Source organism: Salmo trutta, chromosome 16 (genome assembly GCF_901001165.1).
Source record: "Salmo trutta chromosome 16, fSalTru1.1, whole genome shotgun sequence".
In the NCBI taxonomy this organism is placed as follows: Eukaryota; Metazoa; Chordata; class Actinopteri; order Salmoniformes; family Salmonidae; genus Salmo; species Salmo trutta.
The window spans coordinates 31,666,900-31,689,882 of NC_042972.1; the positions used below are offsets into that span (position 1 = coordinate 31,666,900).

Below are 22,983 nucleotides of genomic sequence, written 5' to 3' on the forward strand. Positions count from 1 at the left end.
AAGTATCTGTACAAATTCCTGGAAACTGAAAATGTCACAGTTCTTCCATGGCCTGCATACTCACCTGACATGTCACCAATTGAGCATGTTTGAGAAGCTCTGGATCGACGTGTACAACAGCGTGTTTCAGTTCCCGTTCATATCCAGCAACTTCACACAGCTATTGAATAGGAGTGGGACAACATTCCACAGGCCACTATTAACAGCCTGATCAACTCTATCCGAAGGAGATGTGTCATAGCAGCATGAGGCAAATGGTGGTCACATCAGATACTGACTGGTTTTCTGATCCACATCCCTACTTTGTGAAATTCATCGATTCGGGCCTAATTAATTTATTTAAATTGATTGATTTCCTTTTATGAACTGTATCTCAGTAAAATCTTTGAAATTGTTGCGTTTTATATTTTTGTTCAGTATGTATGCATGCATGTATGTGTATATATATATATATATATATACTGTAATACCAGTCAAATGTTTGGACACACCTACTCATTCCAGGGTTTTTCTTTATTTTTACTATTTTCAACATTGTAGAATAATTGTGAAGACATCAAAACTACGAAGAAAACACATGGAATTATGTAGTAACCAAAAAAGTGTTAAACAAATCAAAATATATTTTATATTTGAGATTCTTCAAAGTTGCCACCCTTTGCCTTGATGACAGCTTTGCACACTCTTGGCATTCTCTCAACCAGCTTCATTTGGTAGTCACCTGAAATGCATTTCAATTAACGGGTGTGCCTTGTTAAAAGTTAATTTGTGGAATTTCTTTCCTTAATGCGTTTGAGACAATCAGGTGGGTTTTGACAAGATAGGGGTGGTATACAGAAGATATCCCTATTTTGTAAAAGACCAAGTCCATATTATGGCAAGAATAGCTCAAATAGGCCTATCTTCTGTATACCATCCCTACCTTGTCACAACACAACTGATTGGCTCAAATTTATTAAGAAGTTAAGTCATTTCACAAATTAACTTTTAACAATGCACACCTGTTACTTGAAATGCATTCCAGGTGACTACATCATGAAGCTGGTTGAGATAATGCAAAGAGTGTGCAAAGCTATCATCAAGGCAAAGGGTGGCTACTTTGAAGAATCACAAATATAAAATATATTTTGATTTGTTTAACACTTTTTTGGTTACTACATGATTCCATGTGTGTTATTTCATAGTTTTGATGTCTTCACTATTTTTCTACAATGTAGAAAATAGTAAAAATAAAGAAATACCCTTGAATGAGTGTGTCCAAACTTTTGACTGGTACTGTGTGTGTGTGTGTGTGTGTGTGTGTGTGTGTGTGTGTGTGTGTGTGTGTGTGTGTGTGTGTGTGTGTGTGTATATATATATATATATATATATATATATATATATATATATATATATATATACACACCATTACATGGTTATTACAGGTGTGATCATGTTTATGAAAGTTGTGTTTGTGTGGGTGAGGAGGGTTGGTTGAGTCCCAGAATAGGAGGTTTAAGACCTGGATGTGGCTCTCAATCTACTCAGTCCCTCTGTCTATTACTGTCAGTCAGGATCTGTGTGTGTGATGTGTGTGTTTGGTAGAGTAATATTTTTTCCCCTCCTTATATCTGATCAAGACCATCTGTCATTGAGTCATACAGCTTTTACCAATCAGTGGTACATAAAGCAACATGTCACTGTGCATGATCAAAACCGTAGCTCTAGAGAGGGACACGAGGGGAGGGGGAGTTATCCTTCCCATGAGCCTCTGCCTGGGAGACTTCTTTCCTGCTTTCCTCTTTGGTACTGTACCTACTGACAGACGAGTGGGGGGCTGGGGGCTGTGGTACCTCTGAGAGGGGGGCTGTGATACTTCTGAGAGGGGGGCTGTGATACTTCTGAGAGGGGGGCTGTGATACCTCAGAGGGGGGCTGTGGTACCTCTGAGAGGGGAGGCTGTGGTACATCTGAGAGGGGGGCTGTGGTACCTCTGAGAGAGGGGGGCTGTGGTACCTCTGAGAGAGGGGGCTGTAGTACCTCTGAGAGAGGGGGGCTGTGGTACCTCAGAGAGAGGAGAGGGGTGCTGTGGTACCTCTGAGAGGGGAGGGGGGGCTGTGATACCTCTGAAAGAGGGGGGCTGGGGGCTGTGGTACCTCTGAGAGGGGGGCTGTGGTACCTCTGAGAGGGGAGAGGGGGGGCTGTGGTACCTTTGAGAGGGGAGAGGGGGGGCTGTGGTACCTCAGAGGGGGGCTGTGATACCTCAGGCTGTGATACCTCAGAAGGGGGCTGTGATACCTCTGAGAGGGGGGCTGTGGTACATCTGAGAGAGGGGGCTGTAGTACCTCTGAGAGAGGGGGGCTGTGGTACCTCAGAGAGAGGAGAGGGGTGCTATGGTACCTCTGAGAGGGGAGAGGGGGGCTGTGATACCTCTGAGAGAGGGGGGCTGGGGGCTGTGGTACCTCTGAAAGAGGGGGGCTGGGGGCTGTGGTACCTCAGAGGGGGGCTGTGGTACCTCTGAGAGAGGAGCGGGTACTGTGGTACCTCTGAGAGGTGAGAGGGGGGCTGTGGTACCTCTGAGAGGTGAGAGGGGGGCTGTGGTACCTCTGAGAGGGGAGGGGGGCTGTGATACCTCTGAAAGAGGGGGGCTGGGGGCTGTGGTACCTCTGAGAGGGGGGCTGTGGTACCTCTGAGAGGGGAGAGGGGGGGCTGTGGTACCTTTGAGAGGGGAGAGGGGGGGCTGTGGTACCTCTGAAAGAGGGGAGAGGGGGGGCTGTGGTACCTCTGAGAGGGGGGCTGTGGTACCTCTGAGAGAGGAGAGGGGGGCTGTGATACCTCAGAGGGGGGCTGTGATACCTCAGGCTGTGATACCTCAGAGGGGGGCTGTGATACCTCTGAGAGGGGGGCTGTGGTACATCTGAGAGAGGGGGCTGTAGTACCTCTGAGAGAGGGGGGCTGTGGTACCTCAGAGAGAGGAGAGGGGTGCTATGGTACCTCTGAGAGGGGAGAGGGGGGCTGTGATACCTCTGAGAGAGGGGGGCTGGGGGCTGTGGTACCTCTGAAAGAGGGGGGCTGTGGTACCTCTGAGAGAGGAGCGGGCACTGTGGCACCTCTGAGAGGTGAGAGGGGGGCTGTGGTACCTCTGAGAGAGGAGAGGGGGGCTGTGGTACCTCTGAGAGGGGAGAGGGGGGCTGTGGTACCTCAGAAAGGAGCTGTGGTACGTATGAGAGAGGAGAGGGGGGCTGTGATACCTCTGAGAGGGGAGAGGGGGGCTGTGGTACCTCTGAGAGGGGAGAGGGGGGCTGTGGTACCTCTGAGAGAGGAGAGGGGTACTGTGGTACCTCTGAGAAGGGGGCTGTGGTACCTCTGAGAGAGGAGAGGGGGGCTGTGGTACCTCAGAGAGGAGCTGTGGTACGTATGAGAGAGGAGAGGGGTACTGTGGTACCTCTGAGAGAGGGGGGCTGGGGGCTGAGGTACCTCTGAGAGGGGGGTTGTGGTACCTCTGAGAGAGGAGCGGGCACTGTGGTACCTCTGAGAGGGGAGAGGGGGGCTGTGGTACCTCTGAGAGGAGCTGTGGTACGTATGAGAGAGGAGAGGGGGCTGTGGTACCTCTGAGAGGGGAGAGGGGGGCTGTGGTACCTCTGAGAGAGGGGGGCTGGGGGCTGTGGTACCTCAGAGGGGGGCTGTGATACCTCTGAGAGGGGAGAGGGGGGGCTGTGATACCTCTGAAAGAGGGGAGAGGGGGGGCTGTGGGACCTCTGAGAGGGGGGCTGTGGTACCTCTGAGAGAGGAGAGGGGGGCTGTGATACCTCAGAGGGGGGCTGTGATACCTCAGAGGGGGGCTGTGATACCTCAGAGGGGGGCTGTGGTACATCTGAGAGAGGGGGCTGTAGTACCTCTGAGAGAGGGGGGCTGTGGTACCTCAGAGAGAGGAGAGGGGTGCTATGGTACCTCTGAGAGGGGAGAGGGGGGCTGTGATACCTCTGAGAGAGGGGGGCTGGGGGCTGTGGTACCTCTGAAAGAGGGGGGCTGGAGGCTGTGGTACCTCAGAGGGGGGCTGTGGTACCTCTGAGAGAGGAGCGGGCACTGTGGTCCCTCTGAGAGGTGAGAGGGGGGCTGTGGTACCTCAGAGAGGAGCTGTGGTACGTATGAGAGAGGAGAGGGGGGCTGTGATACCTCTGAGAGGGGAGAGGGGGGGCTGTGATACCTCTGAGAGGGAGGGGGCTGTGGTACCTCTGAGAGGGGAGAGGGGGGCTGTGGTACCTCTGAGAGAGGAGAGGGGTACTGTGGTACCTCTGAGAAGGGGGCTGTGGTACCTCTGAGAGAGGAGAGGGGGGCTGTGGTACCTCAGAGAGGAGCTGTGGTACGTATGAGAGAGGAGAGGGGGGCTGTGGTACCTCTGAAAGAGGGGGGCTGGGGGCTGTGGTACCTCTGAGAGAGGAGAGGGGTACTGTGGTACCTCTGAGAGAGGGGAGCTGGGGGCTGTGGTACCTCTGAGAGGGGGGCAGTGGTACCTCTGAGAGGGGAGAGGGGGGCTGTGGTACCTCTGAGAGGAGCTGTGGTACGTATGAGAGAGGAGAGGGGGGCTGTGGTACCTCTGAGAGGGGAGAGGGGGCTGTGGTACCTCTGAGAGGGGAGAGGGGGGCTGTGGTACCTCTGAGAGAGGAGAGGGGGGCTGTGGTACCTCAGAGAGGAGCTGTGGTACGTATGAGAGAGGAGAGGGGGAATGTGGTACCTCTGAGAGGGGAGAGGGGGGCTGTGGTACCTCTGAGAGAGGGGGGCTGGGGGCTGTGGTACCTCAGAGGGGGGCTGTGATACCTCTGAGAGGGGAGAGGGGGGGCTGTGGTACCTCTGAGAGGGGGGCTGTGGTACCTCTGAGAGAGGAGAGGGGGGCTGTGATACCTCAGAGGGGGCTGTGATACCTCAGAGGGGGGCTGTGATACCTCAGAGGGGGCTGTGATACCTCAGAGGGGGGCTGTGGTACCTCTGAGAGGGGGGCTGTGGTACATCTGAGAGAGGGGGCTGTAGTACCTCTGAGAGAGGGGGGATGTGGTACCTCAGAGAGAGGAGAGGGGTGCTATGGTACCTCTGAGAGGGGAGAGGGGGGCTGTGATACCTCTGAGAGAGGGGGGCTGGAGGCTGTGGTACCTCAGAGGGGGGCTGTGGTACCTCTGAGAGAGGAGCGGGCACTGTGGTACCTCTGAGAGGTGAGAGGGGGGCTGTGGTACCTCAGAGGGGGGCTGTGGTACCTCTGAGAGAGGAGCGGGCACTGTGGTACCTCTGAGAGGTGAGAGGGGGGCTGTGGTACCTCAGAGAGGAGCTGTGGTACGTATGAGAGAGGAGAGGGGGGCTGTGATACCTCTGAGAGGGGAGAGGGGGGGCTGTGATACCTCTGAGAGGGGAGGGGGGGGGCTGTGGTACCTCTGAGAGGCGAGCGGGGGGCTGTGGTACCTCTGAGAGAGGAGAGGGGTACTGTGGTACCTCTGAGAAGGGGGCTGTGGTACCTCTGAGAGAGGAGAGGGGGGCTGTGGAACCTCAGAGAGGAGCTGTGGTACGTATGAGAGAGGAGAGGGGGGCTGTGGTACCTCTGAAAGAGGGTGGCTGGGGGCTGTGGTACTACTGAGAGAGGAGAGGGGTACTGTGGTACCTCTGAGAGAGGGGAGCTGGGGGCTGTGGTACCTCTGAGAGGGGGCTGTGGTACCTCTGAGAGAGGAGCGGGCACTGTGGTACCTCTGAGAGGAGCTGTGGTACGTATGAGAGAGGAGAGGGGGGCTGTGGTACCTCTAAGAGGGGGGCTGTGGTACCTCTGAGAGGGGAGAGGGGGGATGTGGTACCTCTGAGAGGAGCTGTGGTACGTATGAGAGAGGAGAGGGGGGCTGTGGTACCTCTGAGAGGGGAGAGGGGGCTGTGGTACCTCTGAGAGGGGAGAGGGGTCTGTGGTACCTCTGAGAGGGGAGAGGGGGCTGTGGTACCTCTGAGAGAGGGGGGCTGGGGGCTGTGGTACCTCAGAGGGGGGCTGTGATACCTCTGAGAAGGGGGCTGTGGTACCTCTGAGAGAGGAGAGGGCACTGTGGTACCTCTGAGAGAGGAGAGGGGGGCTGTGGTACCTCTGAGAGAGGAGAGGGGGGGCTGTGGTACCTCTGAGAGAGGAGAGGGGGGCTGTGGTACCTCTGAGAGAGGAGAGGGGGCTGTGGTACCTCTGAGAGGGGAGAGGGGGGCTGTGGTTCCTCTGAGAGGAGCTGTGGTATGTATGAGAGAGGAGAGGGGGGCTGTGGTACCTCTGAGAGGGGAGAGGGGGGCTGTGGTACCTCTGAGAGAGGGGGGCTGGGGGCTGTGGTACCTCAGAGGGGGGCTGTGATACCTCTGAGAGGGGAGAGGGGGGCTGTGGTACCTCTGAGAGTGGAGAGGGGGCTGTGGTACCTCTGAGAGAGGAGAGGGCACTGTGGTACCTCTGAGAGAGGAGAGGGCACTGTGGTACCTCTGAGAGGGGAGAGGGGGGCTGTGGTACCTCTGAGTTTGATCACATTTCTGATTTAATCCCCTGTAACTTAATTGAGATTCAGACACCCTAGGTGGTTCATGCCAGACACCTGTGTGTGTGTGTGTGTGTGTGTGTGTGTGTGTGTGTGTGTGTGTGTGTGTGTGTGTGTGTGTGTGTGTGTGTGTGTGTGTGTGTGTGTGTGTGTGTGTGTGTGTGTTGGAGCACGTTTGTACTCTGTGTTTTTCCCATTTTCCATGAATGTTAGTAATTATGTTGCATGTGGTTTGCCCTTCATGGGCCAAGGATTGTTTGTGCACATGTACAATGTTTGCATTGTAATTACATTATTTAAATTGAGTGCCACTCTAACCTGCTTACCACTCTAACCTGCTGATCCTTGTTTATGGCATACACATATAAGATGATATACCTAAAGCTTTTCGTGGGTGATTGTGGTGAGTGATCCCTTCAAGGTCACTTCAATACCCCAGTGAATCTTGAATCACAGTCCTGTGTATCAGTGCAGAGGGGGCTCCGTCTGTCTCTGTGTGAGTAGTGCACCCTAACTGTTTTTATTTGACATTTTTCCTCATTTAGCAGACGTTCTTATCCAGAGCGACTCACAGTTTATGCATTCATCTTAATCCAAGGTGAAAAAAAACATCAGTCATAGCAAGTAAATTTTTCCTCAATAAAGTAGTTATCATCCATCTATCTAACACCTTTCAGTTAGCAGGATGCAGAGGCACGTTCTGAAGTCCTCGAGTGACCTTGTCTGCAGAGTATGTGGTTGGCAGTGCTAGAGTAGTAGGAATAAGCTAAGAGGATGGACGGCGCATGCCAAGAAGTCACCCTTTCTCCCTCTCTCATTCTCTCCTCCCCTCACTCCCTCTCTCTTTCCCTATCACACTGTCTCCTGCCATATTCCCTATCCAAGTACTCCGAGGGCTGTTGTCATGGAAATAAAAATGTACTGCCATGTATGTTTTGCTTCCATTGCCGTTTACCTTCCTCAGTCCAATGATATATGTAACTTTGACACTATTGTGCAATCCTCAGGTAACAATAGTATATCTTATCTTAAGCACCATACAGTTCATCTGTGTGGTGATGACCAACCATGCACTGTGTGTGTGTTTGCGTGTGTGTTTGCGTGTGTGTTTGCGTGTGTGTGTTTGCGTGTGTGTGTGTGTGTGTGTGTGTGTCTGTCCCCCCTTCTCTGTGTCCAATTTTACCCATCAGCTTCATTCAGGCTTTGACCTCAGGTCTTATCTATCATCCAAGGAGCGTGTTAGTGAGGGCATTCAAAGTTCCCTGTCCTGTAAGACTTTAAATCAGAGTAGTGCCACTGTAAGCATATATTTGGCCTATTGATCCGAACCTTGGTTGCGCCCTGCAGGACTTTTGGCTGCTCCCTCTTTTGCCAGTAAGCAGTTTTACTGGAAACGAATTAGAATTACAAATTGATATTATACATATTATCTGCCTCTTTATACATTCCCTGTCTACCTCTCCCAATAACTATTAGCGGAAGGGCTATAATGCATGGCAGATATACAGTACCAGTCAAAGTTTGGACACACCTACTCATTCCAGGTTTTTTTTTTTATTTTTACTATTTTCTACGCTGTAGAATAATAGTGAAGACATCAAAACTATGAAATAACACAAGGAATCATGTAGTAACCAAATAAAAGTGTTAAACAAATCAAAATATATTTGATATATTTGACATTATTCAAAGTAGCCACCCTTTGCCTTGATGACAGCTTTGCACACTCTTGGCATTCTCTCAACCAGCTTCATGAGGTAGTCACCTGGAATGCATTTCAATAAACAGGTCTGCCTTAAAGTTAATTTGTGGAATTTCTTTCCTTCTTAATTTGTTTGAGACAATCAGTTGTGTTGTGACAAGGTAGGGGTGGTATACAGAAGATAGCCATATTTGGTAAAAGACCAAGTCCATATTATGGCAAGAACAGCTCAAATAAGCAAAGAGAAATGACAGTCCATCATTACTTTAAAACATAAAGGTCAGTCAATCTGGAACATTTCAAGTACTTTAAAAGTTTCTTCAAGTGCAGTCGCAAAAACCATCAAGCGCTATGATGAAACTGGCTCTCATGAGGACCGCCACAGGAAAGGAAGACCCAGAGTTACCTCTGCTGCAGAGGATAAATTCATTATAGTTGCCAGCCTCAGAAATTGCAGCCCAAACAAATGCTTCACAGAGTTCAAGTAACAGACACATCTCAACATCAACTGTTCAGAGGAGACTACCATAATCAGGCCTTCATGGTCGAATTGCTGCAAAGAAACCACTACTGAAGGACACCAATAATAAGAAGAGACTTTCTTGGGGCAAGAAACATGAACAATGGACATTAGATTGGTGGAAATCTGTCCTTTTGTCTGATGAGTACAACTTGGAGATTTTTGGTTCCGACCGACGTGTCTTTATGAGACGCAGATTTGGTGAATGAATGGATGATCTCTGCATGTGTGGTTCCCATCGTGAAGCAGGAGGAGGAGGTGCTTTGCTGCTGATACTGTCTGTGATTTATATAGAATTCAAGGCACACTTAACCAGCATGGCTACCACAGCATTCTGCAGCGATATGCCATCCCATCTGGTTTGTGCTTAGTGGGACTATCATCTGTTTTTCAACAGGACAATGATCCAAAACACACCTCCAGGCTGTGTAAGGGCCATTTGACCTAGGAGAGTGATGGAGTGCTGCATCAGATGATCTGGCCTCCACAATCACCCGACCTCAACCAAATTGAGATGGTTTGGGATGAGTTGGACCGCTGAGTGAAGGAAAAGCAGCCAACAAGTGCTCAGCATATGTGATAACTCCTTCAAGACTGTTGCAAAAGCATTCCTCATGAAGCTGGTTGAGAGAATGCCAAGAGTGTGCAAAGCTGTCATCAAGGCAAAGGGTGGCTACTTTGAAGAATCTAAAATATAACATTTGTTTTGGTTACTACATGATTCCATATGTGTTATTTCATAGTTTTGATGTCTTAACTATTATTCTACAATGTAGAAACTAGTAAAAATAAAGAAAAACCCTTGAATGAGTAGGTGTGTCAAAACTGACTGGTACTGTATATTCAGGGATATGATTAAATGCTTATGAAGGTATTTAAGAAGCACAAATTGAAGCGAAAAGTGCAAAATTGAGAACATCATACTAGCAATATTCATGACATAGTTGAGAAGTTCTGGAGAGACAAAGTGTGTGCAGAGTCACTATGAAAAGTAATAACCTTTCTCCTTTTCTATCCCCCTTTTCTCACTCTCTCTCTCACACATGAACACGCACAAACAGGTTGTTTTGTTTGATAGGGTTTCACATTAGCATATTCTCTTCATTATGACAGTGCACATTATGGGCCACCTGAATGGCTGTGCCAGAGTAGCTGAGCGTTATTAAAAGTCTCTCTGGGGCCGTCTCAGGCTCATAAACCCACATTAACATACGCCATTCCTCATTCCCGCCAGCTGTCATTCACTATTTCATTCCCCATTCCAATTTATGCTAAAACTATTGATGCCCCCAGTTTTTATTCGGTTGTTTTTGTTGCATTGCTTTCCCCCACCCCTCACACACACACGTGTGCACATACAACAATGCACACTTACACAATGCACATACACAGTGCATTTACACACACTCACTATCTCTCTACGTCTGGCTCCCTCTCAACTCGATCAGGACAGAGAACTGCCATTGACTTTGAGAGGTGGCTCAACTTACCTTCTCCCCTGGCTAGTGCAGTGCTGGACTGTTCTCAAGTATTCTTTGGCTTTACCAACATGAGAGGATCTGTAAGAGCATCTCTTTCTCCTCCCTCTCTCCTCCTATCTTTATCTCTCGGCTGAAATTAGGATAATTGTGCAGCTGAGCAGGAAGTGGAAAGTGGTGGAAATGAGCCGTCATTTAGAGAGAGAGAGGGAGGGAGAGAGAGGACTGAGGGGCTATCTGGGCACTTGAGGCAAGATGAGTTCCCACGACCCTGCCCTGCTTTTACCTCCACCCCCACCCTGGGACAATGTCACCCTGCCTTTTCTATCAAGTTAATTGACCCTCTTGATTTTTGGGGGATTTAATCCAGGGGGGTTTCTATTCCAGTCCTGGGGCCTCCTCAGCTGACACATTGTTTTTTCTTCCAAGCCAACACTAACACACTTGATTCAACAAATCATCAAGCCCTTGTGTTGTTGAATCAGGTGATGCTCATTTTAAACACCTAAACCAGTGGTGTCAAACTCATTCCATGGATGGCCTAGTGTCTACTGGTTTTAGTTTTTGTCACGCCCTGACCGGGTGAACTCAGGTGTTTTGGGTCAGGGTGGTTTATGTTGGGTGGTTTTCCTGTGTTTGTTTTCTGTTTTGCGTTGGAGCCTTGTGTTGGCTCTATTGGGGAGTATTTCTATGTTGGTTTCTGTCTTCCCAATCAGAGACAGCTGTCGCTAGTTGTCTCTGATTGGGATCTCATTTAAGTTCATTTTCCCCCACGCTGTTCGTGGGGAATTGTATTTGCATTGCTATTCGTAGCCTGTGAAGCTGTTCGTTCGTGGTATTGTTTATTGTTTTGCTGGTTCACCGTTCTAATAAAAATGATGATGAACCAAACCTCCGCTGCGCCTTGGTCCCTCTATAACGACGAACGTTACAGAATTCCCCACCGAACCAGGACCAAGCAGCGGGAGGAAAAGGAGCGCGAGAGATGGGCTCGCGAGGGAAAGGAGTTCTGGACCTGGGAGGAGATCATGTCGGGGAAAGGACCCTGGCGGACGGACTCCCAGGTCGAGGAGGAAAAGCCAGCCGGTAGACGGAGTCGCAGGCGGCGGTCGAGGAGGCCCGGAAAACAGCCCCAAGAAATTTTTTTGGGGGGGCTAATGGGGTGGTCCGGTAGGGCAGAGGAAGAGCCCAGACCACTGCTCTCGTGGGGGATGACGGCGGAGGAAGAGACGAGGATGAGGCAGTTGATTGAGGACCTGCAGAGGGAAGATCTGGAGGAGGAGCCCTGGTATGCGGAGTTGCGCGCTGTGTCGCCAGTGCGCCCGCACAGCCCAGTGCGTCCGGTGGACAGACCCAGCACATGCCGTGCTAAGATGGGAATCCAGCCGGGACGAGTGGCTAAACCAGCTCCACGCTACAGGTCACCTATACGTGTTCACAGTCCTGTCTGGCCCGTCCCTGCTCCCCGCACCAAGCCCACGGTGCGTGTCCACAGTCCTGTCCGGCCCGTCCCTGCTCCCCGCTCCAGGCCACGGGAAGCGGAGTTGTGCGGTGTGTCGCCAGTGCGCCCGCACAGCCCGGTACGTCCGGTGGACATGCCCAGCACATGCCGTGCTAGGATGGGCATCCAGCCAGGACGAGTGGCTAAACCGGCTCCACGCTTCAGGGCACCAGTACGTGTTCACAGTCCTGTCTGGCCCGTCCCTGCTCCCCGCACCAAGTCAGTGGTGCGTGTCCCCAGTCCTGTCCGGCCCGTCCCTGCTCCCCGCACCAAGTCAGTGGTGCGTGTCCCCAGTCCTGTCCGGCCCGTCCCTGCTCCCCGCACCAGGTTAGTGGTGCGTGTCCCCAGTCCTGTCCGGCCCGTCCCTGCTCCCCGCACCAAGTCAGTGGTGCGTGTCCCCAGTCCTGTCCGGCCCGTCCCTGCTCCCCGCACCAGGTTAGTGGTGCGTGTCCCCAGTCCTGTCCGGCCCGTCCCTGCTCCCCGCACCAGGTTAGTGGTGCGTGTCCCCAGTCCTGTCCGGCCCGTTCCTGCTCCCCGCACCAGGTTAGTGGTGCGTGTCCCCAGTCCTGTCCGGCCCGTTCCTGCTCCCCGCACCAAGTCAGAGGTGCGTGTTCCCAGTCCTGTCCGGCCCGTTCCTGCTCCCCGCACCAGGTTAGTGGTGCGTGTCCCCAGTCCTGTCCGGCCCGTCCCTGCTCCCCGCACCAAGTCAGTGGTGCGTGTCCCCAGTCCTGTCCGGCCCGTCCCTGCTGCCCGCACCAAACCAGTGGTGCGTGTTCCCAGTCCGGCACGGCCCGGGTCCGGTCCACCGGTGCCCAATCCTGTTCCGGGCGACGGCTCCGCTCCAGAGCCTGGGCATGCCGCTCCACAGTGGTCCAGTCCGGGCCAGAGGGGTAGGGCTAAGGTGGAGGCGGGGGGGAGAACACGCCCGGGGCCAGAGCCTCCACCAAGGGTGAGGCGCCCACCCGGATTCCTCCCCCTAATAGACTTAAGTTTGGTGCGCCGGGAGTACGCACCGTTGAGGGGGGGGGTACTGTCACGCCCTGACCGGGTGAACTCAGGTGTTTTGGGTCAGGGTGGTTTATGTTGGGTGGTTTTCCTGTGTTTGTTTTCTGTTTTGCGTTGGAGCCTTGTGTTGGCTCTATTGGGGAGTATTTCTATGTTGGTTTCTGTCTTCCCAATCAGAGACAGCTGTCGCTAGTTGTCTCTGATTGGGATCTCATTTAAGTTCATTTTCCCCCACGCTGTTCGTGGGGAATTGTATTTGCATTGCTATTCGTAGCCTGTGAAGCTGTTCGTTCGTGGTATTGTTTATTGTTTTGCTGGTTCACCGTTCTAATAAAAATGATGATGAACCAAACCTCCGCTGCGCCTTGGTCCCTCTATAACGACGAACGTTACAGTTTTTTCCTTTCAATTAAGACCTAGACAACCAGGCATTCCTTACTAATCAGTTACCTTAATTAATCAATCAAGTACAAGGGAGGCGCTAAAACCCGCAGACACTCGGCCCCCCGTGGAATGAGTTTGACCAATGATTATGGATATACTGACACAATATATGTCTCTCTCCGCACTAACAATGGGAGTCGTTGTCCACAAAGCGGCACAGCGGGTTGTCTGGCTGCAGACTATCCTTTCTTTGGATTGGTGGATACATCTCATCATTCTAATCCTTTTTTGAATATTCAATGAGGGTTGTTGACGTCAACCGCCTGTATTTAATGGAGAGAGATGCTATGCTACTAGCCTCATTCCATGAATATATACAGCCATCTCGAGAGAACTCCGATTTAAAGTGTTTTTTCTCAAAGTTGCCGGGATGTCACGTATCCTACTTATATCAGAACACTTCTAACAACTTAAGCATTACAAAACATTTATTAGATCAAATAAATCTCACGTAGCAAAATAAGCCATAAAAAATGTTTTTACATAATTTGACACTCATTGACCTCCATACAAAATATCCTTGCTTGGTATGGAAACAACAAAAAAACACCACCTGCTGGATGGAGACAGATTTTTAGCTGAGTTGGGCCTATCTCTTCCTTTTCCTCTCTGGTTTGACAAATGTGGCCTAAATGATTCTTAATTTCACAGGGATAACTGATAGTCTAGCTAGAGTTAGAGTTTTTTGGCACAAAATGGCCAGCGTGGACCACCCAGTTGCCACCCAGCGTGGACCCACAAGGTTGACCTTGAGTATACACACACACACAGCTGTCAGCTCTCCAGAGGAAGAGAGGGATATATTAGCAGGTTAGGTATTAGATCTGCCATTGTCTGGGGTCATTCAATGAAGACAGATTTGTGTGTATTGTTATTGCCGTTTTGCATCATGAGTGGAGCTGCACTCTATAATGATGTGTCATCTTAGATTACTGGACTCCAGACTTTCTTCTCTTTTATTGGACGCAGCTCTCCTTTGCTCTCGTCTCAGGCAGCTTTAGCTGGGGTCCCAATTGGAGCCAGTCTTCACTGGTAATTTTGTGAAGGTGAAGGATGCTCTCTAGAGTGGAGGCTTATGCCATTGTGAACCGTTGTGACGACATCAGCCGTGCAGGTGGAATATGGTGAAGATTTATTAAAGATGGGATGCGGAGGTTAGCGAGAGAACAGATGGCAGGGAATGAGGGAGAGGAGGAGAGGGTGGGAGGGGTTGACAGAAGGTGGTAAGGGGGAGAGGGGGTGAGCTGACGGATAGGTACATGGGTCACTGGCATTCTGGGAGAACTGACTGGAGAGAGTGGAGGTGGAGGAAAAGGGGGATGAGGAGAAGGGGTGGTAGGGGTTGCAGTGACAGGTCAATGCGCTTCTCATCCTCTGTCACTGGATACTGTGGATTGAAAGATTTCTAGACTGGACAGGAAGCCTCCCTTATACACACACACACACACACAGACACGTACACACACACAGGCACATGTACACAATGTGTACATTTAGGCACCATTGTATAGACTCTTATATACACTGACACACACACATTTGAACCGATTCTGTAGTTAGGCCAACAATAATGGAATGGATTATCGTACCTCTGTGAAATGGTTTGGCCAGTGGTTATATCTTTCAGTTGATGCTTCCATCATATGATCTGATATGATGCCCCTCCTAAATACCTCCTACAGTCAACCGTTTAAACAACGCCTAAAATGCTGCCAGACCCCGGATGGAGCTGGCGTGTACACCGCTAGGTAACCCTTACCCCTTTGCTGCTTTATGCCAGGGAGATAGCCTCCACAATCCAGTGGGAGAGATGCTGCTTAGGTAGCGCCCTGCCGAGAGCTAGATTAGCAAACAGACAAAAAACTGGTCACACAACCGGATATCCTGGGTCCATTCAATGTACATGCATAAAGCTTGCACCGGACACAGAGCAAGTAACCTCTGTTGCTCTTCAGAAGCAACAGGAGGAGGCGAAAAGGGAAATGGCTCAAAAGCTAAGGACCTGTAGGACATAACCAGGACTTTTGTAGGCGAAGGCCACATTTGAATGCAATTTCCGTTTAGAGTCGCCCGGGACGAACTGAGTACCGGGTAACGCGTGGAGGTCCCCAACATGTTTAGTTGAGGCCAAAGCCATGAGCACAGAAGATTTGTAGGAGAGGATCTTCAGATCCACCGACTCCAGAGGCTCAAATGGGGCCGCACACAGTGCCTCCAAAACCAGCGCCAAGTCCCATGGAGGCGCAATAGGTTTAGAGACCGGTCTGAGACAACATACAGCTTTCAGGAACCGCACAATCAGGGGGTGGACCTAGTGAGGCTCTGTCGTTAACCACACTCAAACACTTGCCATTTATACACATCCAGCCCTCTCTTAGAGGGCGCCCTCACAGACGAAATGGTAGCAATAACATTCGGAGGTAAACCTCTAGCCATCAGATTGGCCCTCTCAGGGGCCAGGCCCATAGGAACCAAATCTCCGGCCTCGCTTGCAAAACCTGACTGTGCACCTTGGACAACAGGTCAATGCACAACGGGAGTTGCCATGGGTCCCCGCCTAAAAGGTGAATGATCTCCACGAACCAAGGCTGCCTGGGCCAACGTAAAGCCACAAGAATCAATGATAAGCCCTAACGGCGGGCACTCTCCAATGTGGGCTGAATCAGAACCACTCGCAGAAACGCGTAAAGGAGGGTTCGAGGACACTGGAGCGACGGCGCGTTTTCTTGCAATCCGTTAAGATTTACATAGGCCCTGACGAACATTTCCCATACCTGGGAGACCACCCAGAGGAGTAGCCTCGACTCCTGTGCACACTGCTCCCCAGCAATAGGGACCGAGCCAAGGTTAGGAGGGAGAGAGACAGTCTCTCCCCATCTGTTGATGCACGCCACCACTGACATATTGTTGTTTCTGACCAGCACAAGCCAGCCTGACAAAAGCAGGGGGAAGCGACTGAGCGCCAGATACACCATTAAGAGCTCCGGGTAATCGATGTGCACTCCGCACCAGTGTCCATACCCAATGAATTGAGTTGCCTTCATACAGCGCGCCCCACCCTCGGAGGGATGGGTCTGTCATGATCACCTTGTGGGATACAACAGCCCATTGGAGTATAGCAGAGGGTCCCACAGCGACACCCGAAGCAACCAGCTTAGGCTGCGACATACTTCCAGGTGAGTGGCTAGCATTCATCGCTGGAAGGGCCACATCAACAATAGCCCCACGGTAACGACTTCCATCACAGAAGCCATCATCCCCAGAAGGCGTAGGCACTGGCAAAAACGCTCTGTGTGACCCAGCTGAACTTCTACTAAGTAGGGCTGGAACTAGGACATCCTCTGCAGGGATAGAAAATCGGTATACACAAGTGAGTCTAGCTCGAACCTCAGAAACAGAATTTGCTGCGATGGAAAGACAGCTCTTTTTCTGGTTTCTTTTGAAGCCTAGAGGCTGAATACGGGACAGTAACGTGGATGTGTGTAACGCTGTTTGCCCCCTCGACTCTGCCGTCAGCAGCCAATCGGCCGTAATAGCCGGCGGCTCATGAGCATTCTGAGTTTATAGGTGCTTTTGAGGTGCTAGCTGAGGGCACATAGATATAGAATGGGACGCAAAGTCCCGTCCCTCGGAACCATGAAATACAGGCTGTATCAGCTGTCCAGGATATTTGACATAGGAACCATTCGGATTGCCTGCTTCTGGAGACGGGAGGATATTTCGGGCACAGATGCCTCTGGAACAGTCAACGTGGTGACGCTGCATAAGCTTGGGGGGACGCATAACAAATTGTAGCCTGTACCCTGATATTACTGTTTGCATGATCCAAGGCGACACTGAGCAGTGGTGTAAAGTACTTAAGTAAAAATACTTTAAAGTACTACTTAAGTAGTTTTTTGGGGTATCTGTACTTTAGTTTAGTATTTATATTTTTGACTACTTTTACTTCACTACATTCCTTAATAAAATATTGTACTTTTTACTCCATACATTTTCCTTGACACCCAAAAGTACTCGTTACATTGTGAGTGCTTAGCAGGACAGGAAAATGGTCCAATTAAAACAATTATCAACAGAACATCCCTGGTCATCCTACTGCCTCTGATATGGCGGACTCACTAAACACGCATGTTTAATTTGTAAATTATGTCTGAATATTGGAGTGTGCCCCTGGCTATCAGTAAATTTTAAAAACAAGAAAATTGATCCTTAAGTATATTTTAGCAATTACATTTACTTTTTATACCTAGTTACATTTTTACTTGAGTCATTTTCTATTAAGGTATCTTTACTTTTACTCAAGTATGACAATTGGGTCCTTTTTCCACCACTGGAGAAGGGACGCTTTTCATCTAACTAACATGCGGGAGACAACACTTTTGGCACCTGTGAAGACTGTGGCATTTGAGGTTGAAAAAAATATGTTTATGTCCCAAGTTTTGCATAAAGGTCTCCTGCGATCAGTGACGTACCACGATTGGCAGTGCCATCTGGCGACAGGTGTCCTTGAACAAGGCACTTAACCCTAATTTACTCCAAGGGCACCGCACTACCATGGCTGACCCTCTAAAACAACACATTTTACTGCACCAATCTGGTGTATGTGACAATAAATCATATATCTGCACCGAACACATACATTTTTTTAAATCATGGAGGTTAACCTAGCAACCAGCCATAGTTACTGGCGACAAAGCGCCTTTTAACCCAGCTGGGACAGACAGCTCTAAAAAACTGACACCTTCTGTGGTAACAGACAGGGGCGATTGGTAATCAAATCTAATTCCCAGGAATGAACAGTGCTGAGCTGGAGTAAGACAGTTCATTTCGGCGTACATATGAACCACAGAGACTGTGTGTGTGGGATAATAGCATGCTCGTGTCCAACCTTGCTTTTCCCTCGACTCCGCTACCAACCACCAATCACCTACAGGGCCCATAACCTGTATCACTTGACACCTCATAGGGACTAGTGAGTTACAGGCAGAAATCTACCTTGTGGACAGAGAGTGAATCACCCAACTTATTACTCCCCACCCTGGGGAGATTGATATCTTGAACCCTGTGAACACCATGTAACGCAGGGTACCAGAGGGGATTAAACTTGGACAAGCTTTCAACACACATTGTGCTTCCGTGAGATTGTATAGCCTGCATGAAGCCCGGCCCCCTTATGGTCACAGAGGGCTCCAGCAATGGCTGACGTAGGTCCCCGTTTGCCGTAACAAAATGTAGGAGCACTGGCATCACAGCAATGTTTTTGCGGAGTGGCGCAGCTGCTCGGGACTACTTCCTCATCGGAGGAGAGTGCAAGCCCCACTCTCCTTACTCCGCCCAATCTCCAGGAATTTAAAATAGGAATCAGGTTGCCATAGTGCCGGGGGAATGCTAGTAAGCTTCATTCACTGGAAGATATGCATGCTAGCCGACCTTAGCCAGGAGGCTCTCTAGCCTAAACTATGCTAGCTAGCCTCTGACCGCAGCACGGTAAGACATGTTCTCGTGTTCCAATTATTTGTTTTAGTAGTATGAATCGTTCCTGTTCACACCAAGTTGGAGAGCGGAATAATTGAAGGAATGAATCCAAGCCTCACACTTACCACCTGTCACCACCGAGCCTCACACTTATCACCACTGATATGGCCCAGTTTTGGTAGCGGGCCGTGTCAGAGGCACTGTATTGTCCTCAAAACGAGCAAAAAAGTTGTTTAGTCTGTCTGGGAGCAAGGCATCGTGATCCGCGACGGGGCTGATTTTTCTTTTGTAGTCCGTGATTGACTGTAGACCCTGCCACATACCTCTCGTGTCTCAGCCGTTGAATTGCGACTCTGTACTGACGCTTAGCTTGTTTGATTGCCTTGCGGAGGGAATAGCTACACTGTTTGTATTCGGTCATGTTTCCGGTCACCTTGTCCTGATTAAAAGCAGTGGTTTGCGCATTCAGTTTTGCGCGAATGCTGCCATCAATCCAGGGTTTCTGGTTTGGGAATGTTTTAATAGACGCTGTGGGTATGGGAAGCAAGTTCAGGGAGTGAGTGTTTTAATAAATAAAAGAAACAATGAACACGAAACACAAACAACACACCAACATGAAAACAGAGTGAATAACACCTGAGGAAAGAACCAAGGGGAGTGACAGATATAGGAAAGATAATCAAGGAGGTGATGGAGTCCAGGTGGGTGTCATGAGGCGGAGGTGCACGAGACGATGGTGACAGGTGTGCGGGATAATCAGCAGCCGGATGACCTAGAGGCCAGAGAGGGAGTATACGTGACAGTAACATTGCTCAACACATTTAAGGAACTTGACAAAAATATGTTATTTTCTTGGTATTTCATTACTTTAGCATAAAGTTTCCTAAAAGTTCAAAACATAGGTACATTTAATTACATTTTTGGTAGTTTTCTAGGAACGTTCTCCAAATTGTTTGACATTGGGAATGTTCTCAATAGTTCTGAGAAGATTAAGAAACAACGTTCTTCTGTCAGAAATGCAGTACTTCATCAAAACGTTTCCTACAGGTTTCCTCATGGTTCTATTTAAATTCATGTTTTCAAATTGTTCAGAGTGTGCAAAGCTGTCGTCAAGGCAAAGGGTGGCTACTTTGAAGAATCTCAAATATAAAATATATTTAGATTTGTTTAGCACTTTTTAGGTTACTACATGATTCCATGTGTGTTATTTCATAGCTTTGATGTCTTCACTATTATTCTACAATGTAGAAAATATAAAAAATTAAGAAAAACTAATGAATGAGTAGGTGTGTTCAAACTTTTGACTGGTACTGTATAATGAACAAAAATATAAACGCAACATGCAACAATTTAAGATTTTACTGAGTTCATATAAGGAAATACATTAATTAGGCCCTAATCTATGGATTTCACACGACTGGGAATACAGATATGCATTTGTTGGTCACAGATACCTTAAAAAAAGTAGGGGCATGGATCAGAAAACCAGTCCGTATCTGGTGTGACAACCATTTGCCTCATGAAGCGTGATACATCTCATTCGCATAGAGTTGATCAGGCTATTGATTGTAGCATGTGGAATGTTGTCCCACTCCTCTTCCTGTCACACCCTGAACTGTTTCACCTGTCTGGTGCTTGTCTACACCCCCCACCAGGTGTCTAACGGTGGTGGATAGGTTTTCCAATGCCGCCCATTTTATTCCCCTTCCCAAGTTGCCCTCAGCCAAGGAGACAGCCCAGCTCATGGTGCAGCACGTCTTCCTGATCCATGAACTTCCGGTCGACATGGTCTCCGATCGCGGTCCTCAGTTCTCATCCCGGTTCTGGAAGGCGTTCTGCACCCTCATTGGGTCATCGGCCAGCCTGTCCTCTGGCTTTCATCCCCAGTCTAATGGACAGTCGGAGCGAGCCAATCAGGACCTGGAGACGGCTCTTCATTGCCTCGTCTCCGCCAATCCCACCACCTGGAGCCAGCAACCCGTGTGGGTGGAATACGCCCTCAATACTCTTCCCTGCTCAGCCACTGGTCTCTCGCCCTTTGAGTGTACCTTGGCATATCAGCCCCCGCTCTTCCTTGAGCAAGAGGAAGAAGTCAGCATACCCTCTGCCCAGATGTTCGTCCGCCGCTGTTGTCGTGACTGGAAGAGAGCCCGGTCCGCTCTTCTCAAGACCACCTCCAGATATCGGTGACAGGTGGACCGCCACCGGACCCCTGCTCCCCGCTACAGCTTGGGCAGAGGGTATGGCTTTCCACTCGGGATCTGCCCCTCTAGGTGGAGTCCCGTAAACTTTCCCCCCATTTTATCGGCCCTTTCCCCATCTCTAAAATCCTTAGCCCCTCTGCTGTTCATCTTCTGTTTCCCTCCGTATATATCCCACTTTTCATGTGTCTAAGATTAAACCTGTGTCTCATAGCCCTTTGTCTTCTGTTTCAAGGTCCACTCCTCTCCCCCATCTTATCAACGGCCATCTGGCGTACACGATGAGACGCCTCCTGAATCCTGAGTGTTCAACCTCAGGGCAGGGGATTCTAATACCTGGTTGACTGGGAGGGTTATGGCCCGGAGGAGAGGTGCTGGGTCCCCGCTAGAAACATCCTGGACCCAGGCCTCATCACTAAGTTCTGCCGCCGGTATGTGCCGTGTAGGACGCCAGGTGGTGTCCCTAGAGGGGGGAAGGGGGGGGTACTGTCACACCCTGATCTGATTCACCTGTCTTGTGCTTGTCTCCATCCCATGGATAAAGAACACACGATAATAGGTTTGAATTGCACTGATGCCGTGTCACAAGAAAAAAGACATGAGTATGCATGATTAATGCCTAAGGAAATTAATTGTCATTTGTCCTATCTGTGCTTGGAGTAAAAAAAAAGGTTTGCCCAAAATAAGCTAGCAGTCTTATTAAAGATCTTATTGAAACATTCAGTGAAAGTTTTAAGGAAGTTGTAAAAAAAAATAACCTAGAATTTGCGTCCTCAGAGCGTTAATAAAACATACCAGGAAAACTTTAAAGGAACCAGAGTAAAATGTTCTCAGAACCTCCCTGCAACCTAAAATTAAATGTTCTCAGAACAGATGAAATTTGCATTTCTGTTTTATCGGTCAGGAAACTTCGGAAGCTTCATTCCCACAACCAATGTGAAACCAAAAACATTAGTTCCCACAACTTCTAAGGAACCAAATGTGCTAGCTGGGTTTGGTAATAAGATGATGAAACAGTCTGTTATAAACACACTTCAGGGGTGGCATTTAAAGAGCTTTCTCTCTATCCCTAATTTTCTATCCTTTTAATGTTCGTAAGGTAAATTTAAGTTCATCAATGATTCAATGTCCTAATTGGCCCTAGCTCTGATCAAACAGCTGCTTCACTTCATCCCTTCCATCACACATCTCTCTCTCTTGCTCTCTAACTTTCCCTCTCTTTTATTGTCTGTCTTATCCACTCCACCAATCTACTTGTTGCATAATCCTCGCTGTCTGTCGTGGTCCTTTTGTTGACTAACCCCAAACAGTAACTCAAGGTCAGAGCCACAATGGCTCAAAAGGCTCATAGGCTCAATGACACACGTTTCATTCTCCTCTTCTGTTCACTCAAATGTCTCTCTATCTCTCCTCAGGGTCACAAAGTTTGATGGGGCGATTTCTGTGTTTTTTCACTCATGTTCTTTTTTAACTGGGCCAATTGTGCGCTGCCCTATAGGGCTCTCAATCACAGCCGGATGTGATGCAGCCTGGATTCAAACCAGGGACTGCAGTGACACCTCTTGCACTGAGATGCATTTCCTTAGACTGCTGCGCCACTCGGGTGCCTTAATACAGCATTGTAATATTATTGATGCCTTTCTCTCTCCTTGCAGGGGTCACCAGAAGCCCAAGCCTCAAAACCAGAAACATGTGGAGACATCAACAGTTGTCATTTTGAATAAATGTTAACATTTATTGGTTTTATTGTATCTGTGCATGGGTCCTTAAAACACAGTCCATTGTACAAAAAAAGTCACTCCGAAGTGAGGCACATCAAGGAGATTAATCTCCAACATTCATAAGCTTGTTCAGTACATGAGGGCAAATTTAGTCATGACAGCCATAGTTTTTTATAGACCTGTTTAAAGGTTTTTGTTCCAGCCATTCACTAACATCTCATTCAACGAATTGTGGTCTACATTGAAGGCTTGCACACAGTACAATCCCCTGATACATAAATCACATCTGTATTTTAGAATGAGCTAGCTACCTTTATTCATGTGCAATCATTTTGTTAACAGTTTTGCATATTTTTTGTATTGCTCGAGTTGTTTACAGTAAGAATAGAATAATTTAGCCACTCATTTTAACTAGTAACACCAAA

General features: G+C 49.3%; 1 protein-coding gene across 1 annotated transcript; it reads right to left on the reverse strand.

The window, feature by feature from the left end:
* Nucleotides 1–1,676: 1,676 nt before the first annotated feature.
* Nucleotides 1,677–16,329, reverse strand: LOC115149804 (extensin-3-like). The gene is made up of 17 exons (XM_029692630.1): nt 16,220–16,329; nt 15,250–15,425; nt 6,257–6,400; nt 5,922–6,028; nt 5,626–5,710; nt 5,338–5,484; nt 5,065–5,229; nt 4,714–4,798; nt 4,408–4,534; nt 3,930–4,115; nt 3,618–3,759; nt 3,424–3,509; nt 2,973–3,120; nt 2,523–2,667; nt 2,074–2,188; nt 1,799–2,020; nt 1,677–1,703 (listed from the first exon to the last, which is right to left on the reverse strand). The coding sequence occupies exons 1-17, from the start codon at nt 16,327–16,329 to the stop codon at nt 1,677–1,679; spliced, it is 2,217 nt and encodes a 738-aa protein (XP_029548490.1).
* Nucleotides 16,330–22,983: the final 6,654 nt, after the last annotated feature.

Bases quoted from the DNA above. Each gene is read 5' to 3' on its own strand.
- LOC115149804 (XM_029692630.1), bottom strand. From the start codon at position 16,329: ATGTCGCAGCCTAAGCTGGTTGCTTCGGGTGTCGCTGTGGGACCCTCT. The intron at 5,485-5,625 runs GTACCACAGTAC...CTCCTCTCTCAG, and splicing joins CCAGCTCCCCTCTCTCAGAG to AGGTACCACAGCCCCCTTCT. The intron at 1,704-1,798 runs GTAGGTACAGTA...GTCCCTCTCTAG, and splicing joins AGCCCCCCACTCGTCTGTCA to AGCTACGGTTTTGATCATGC.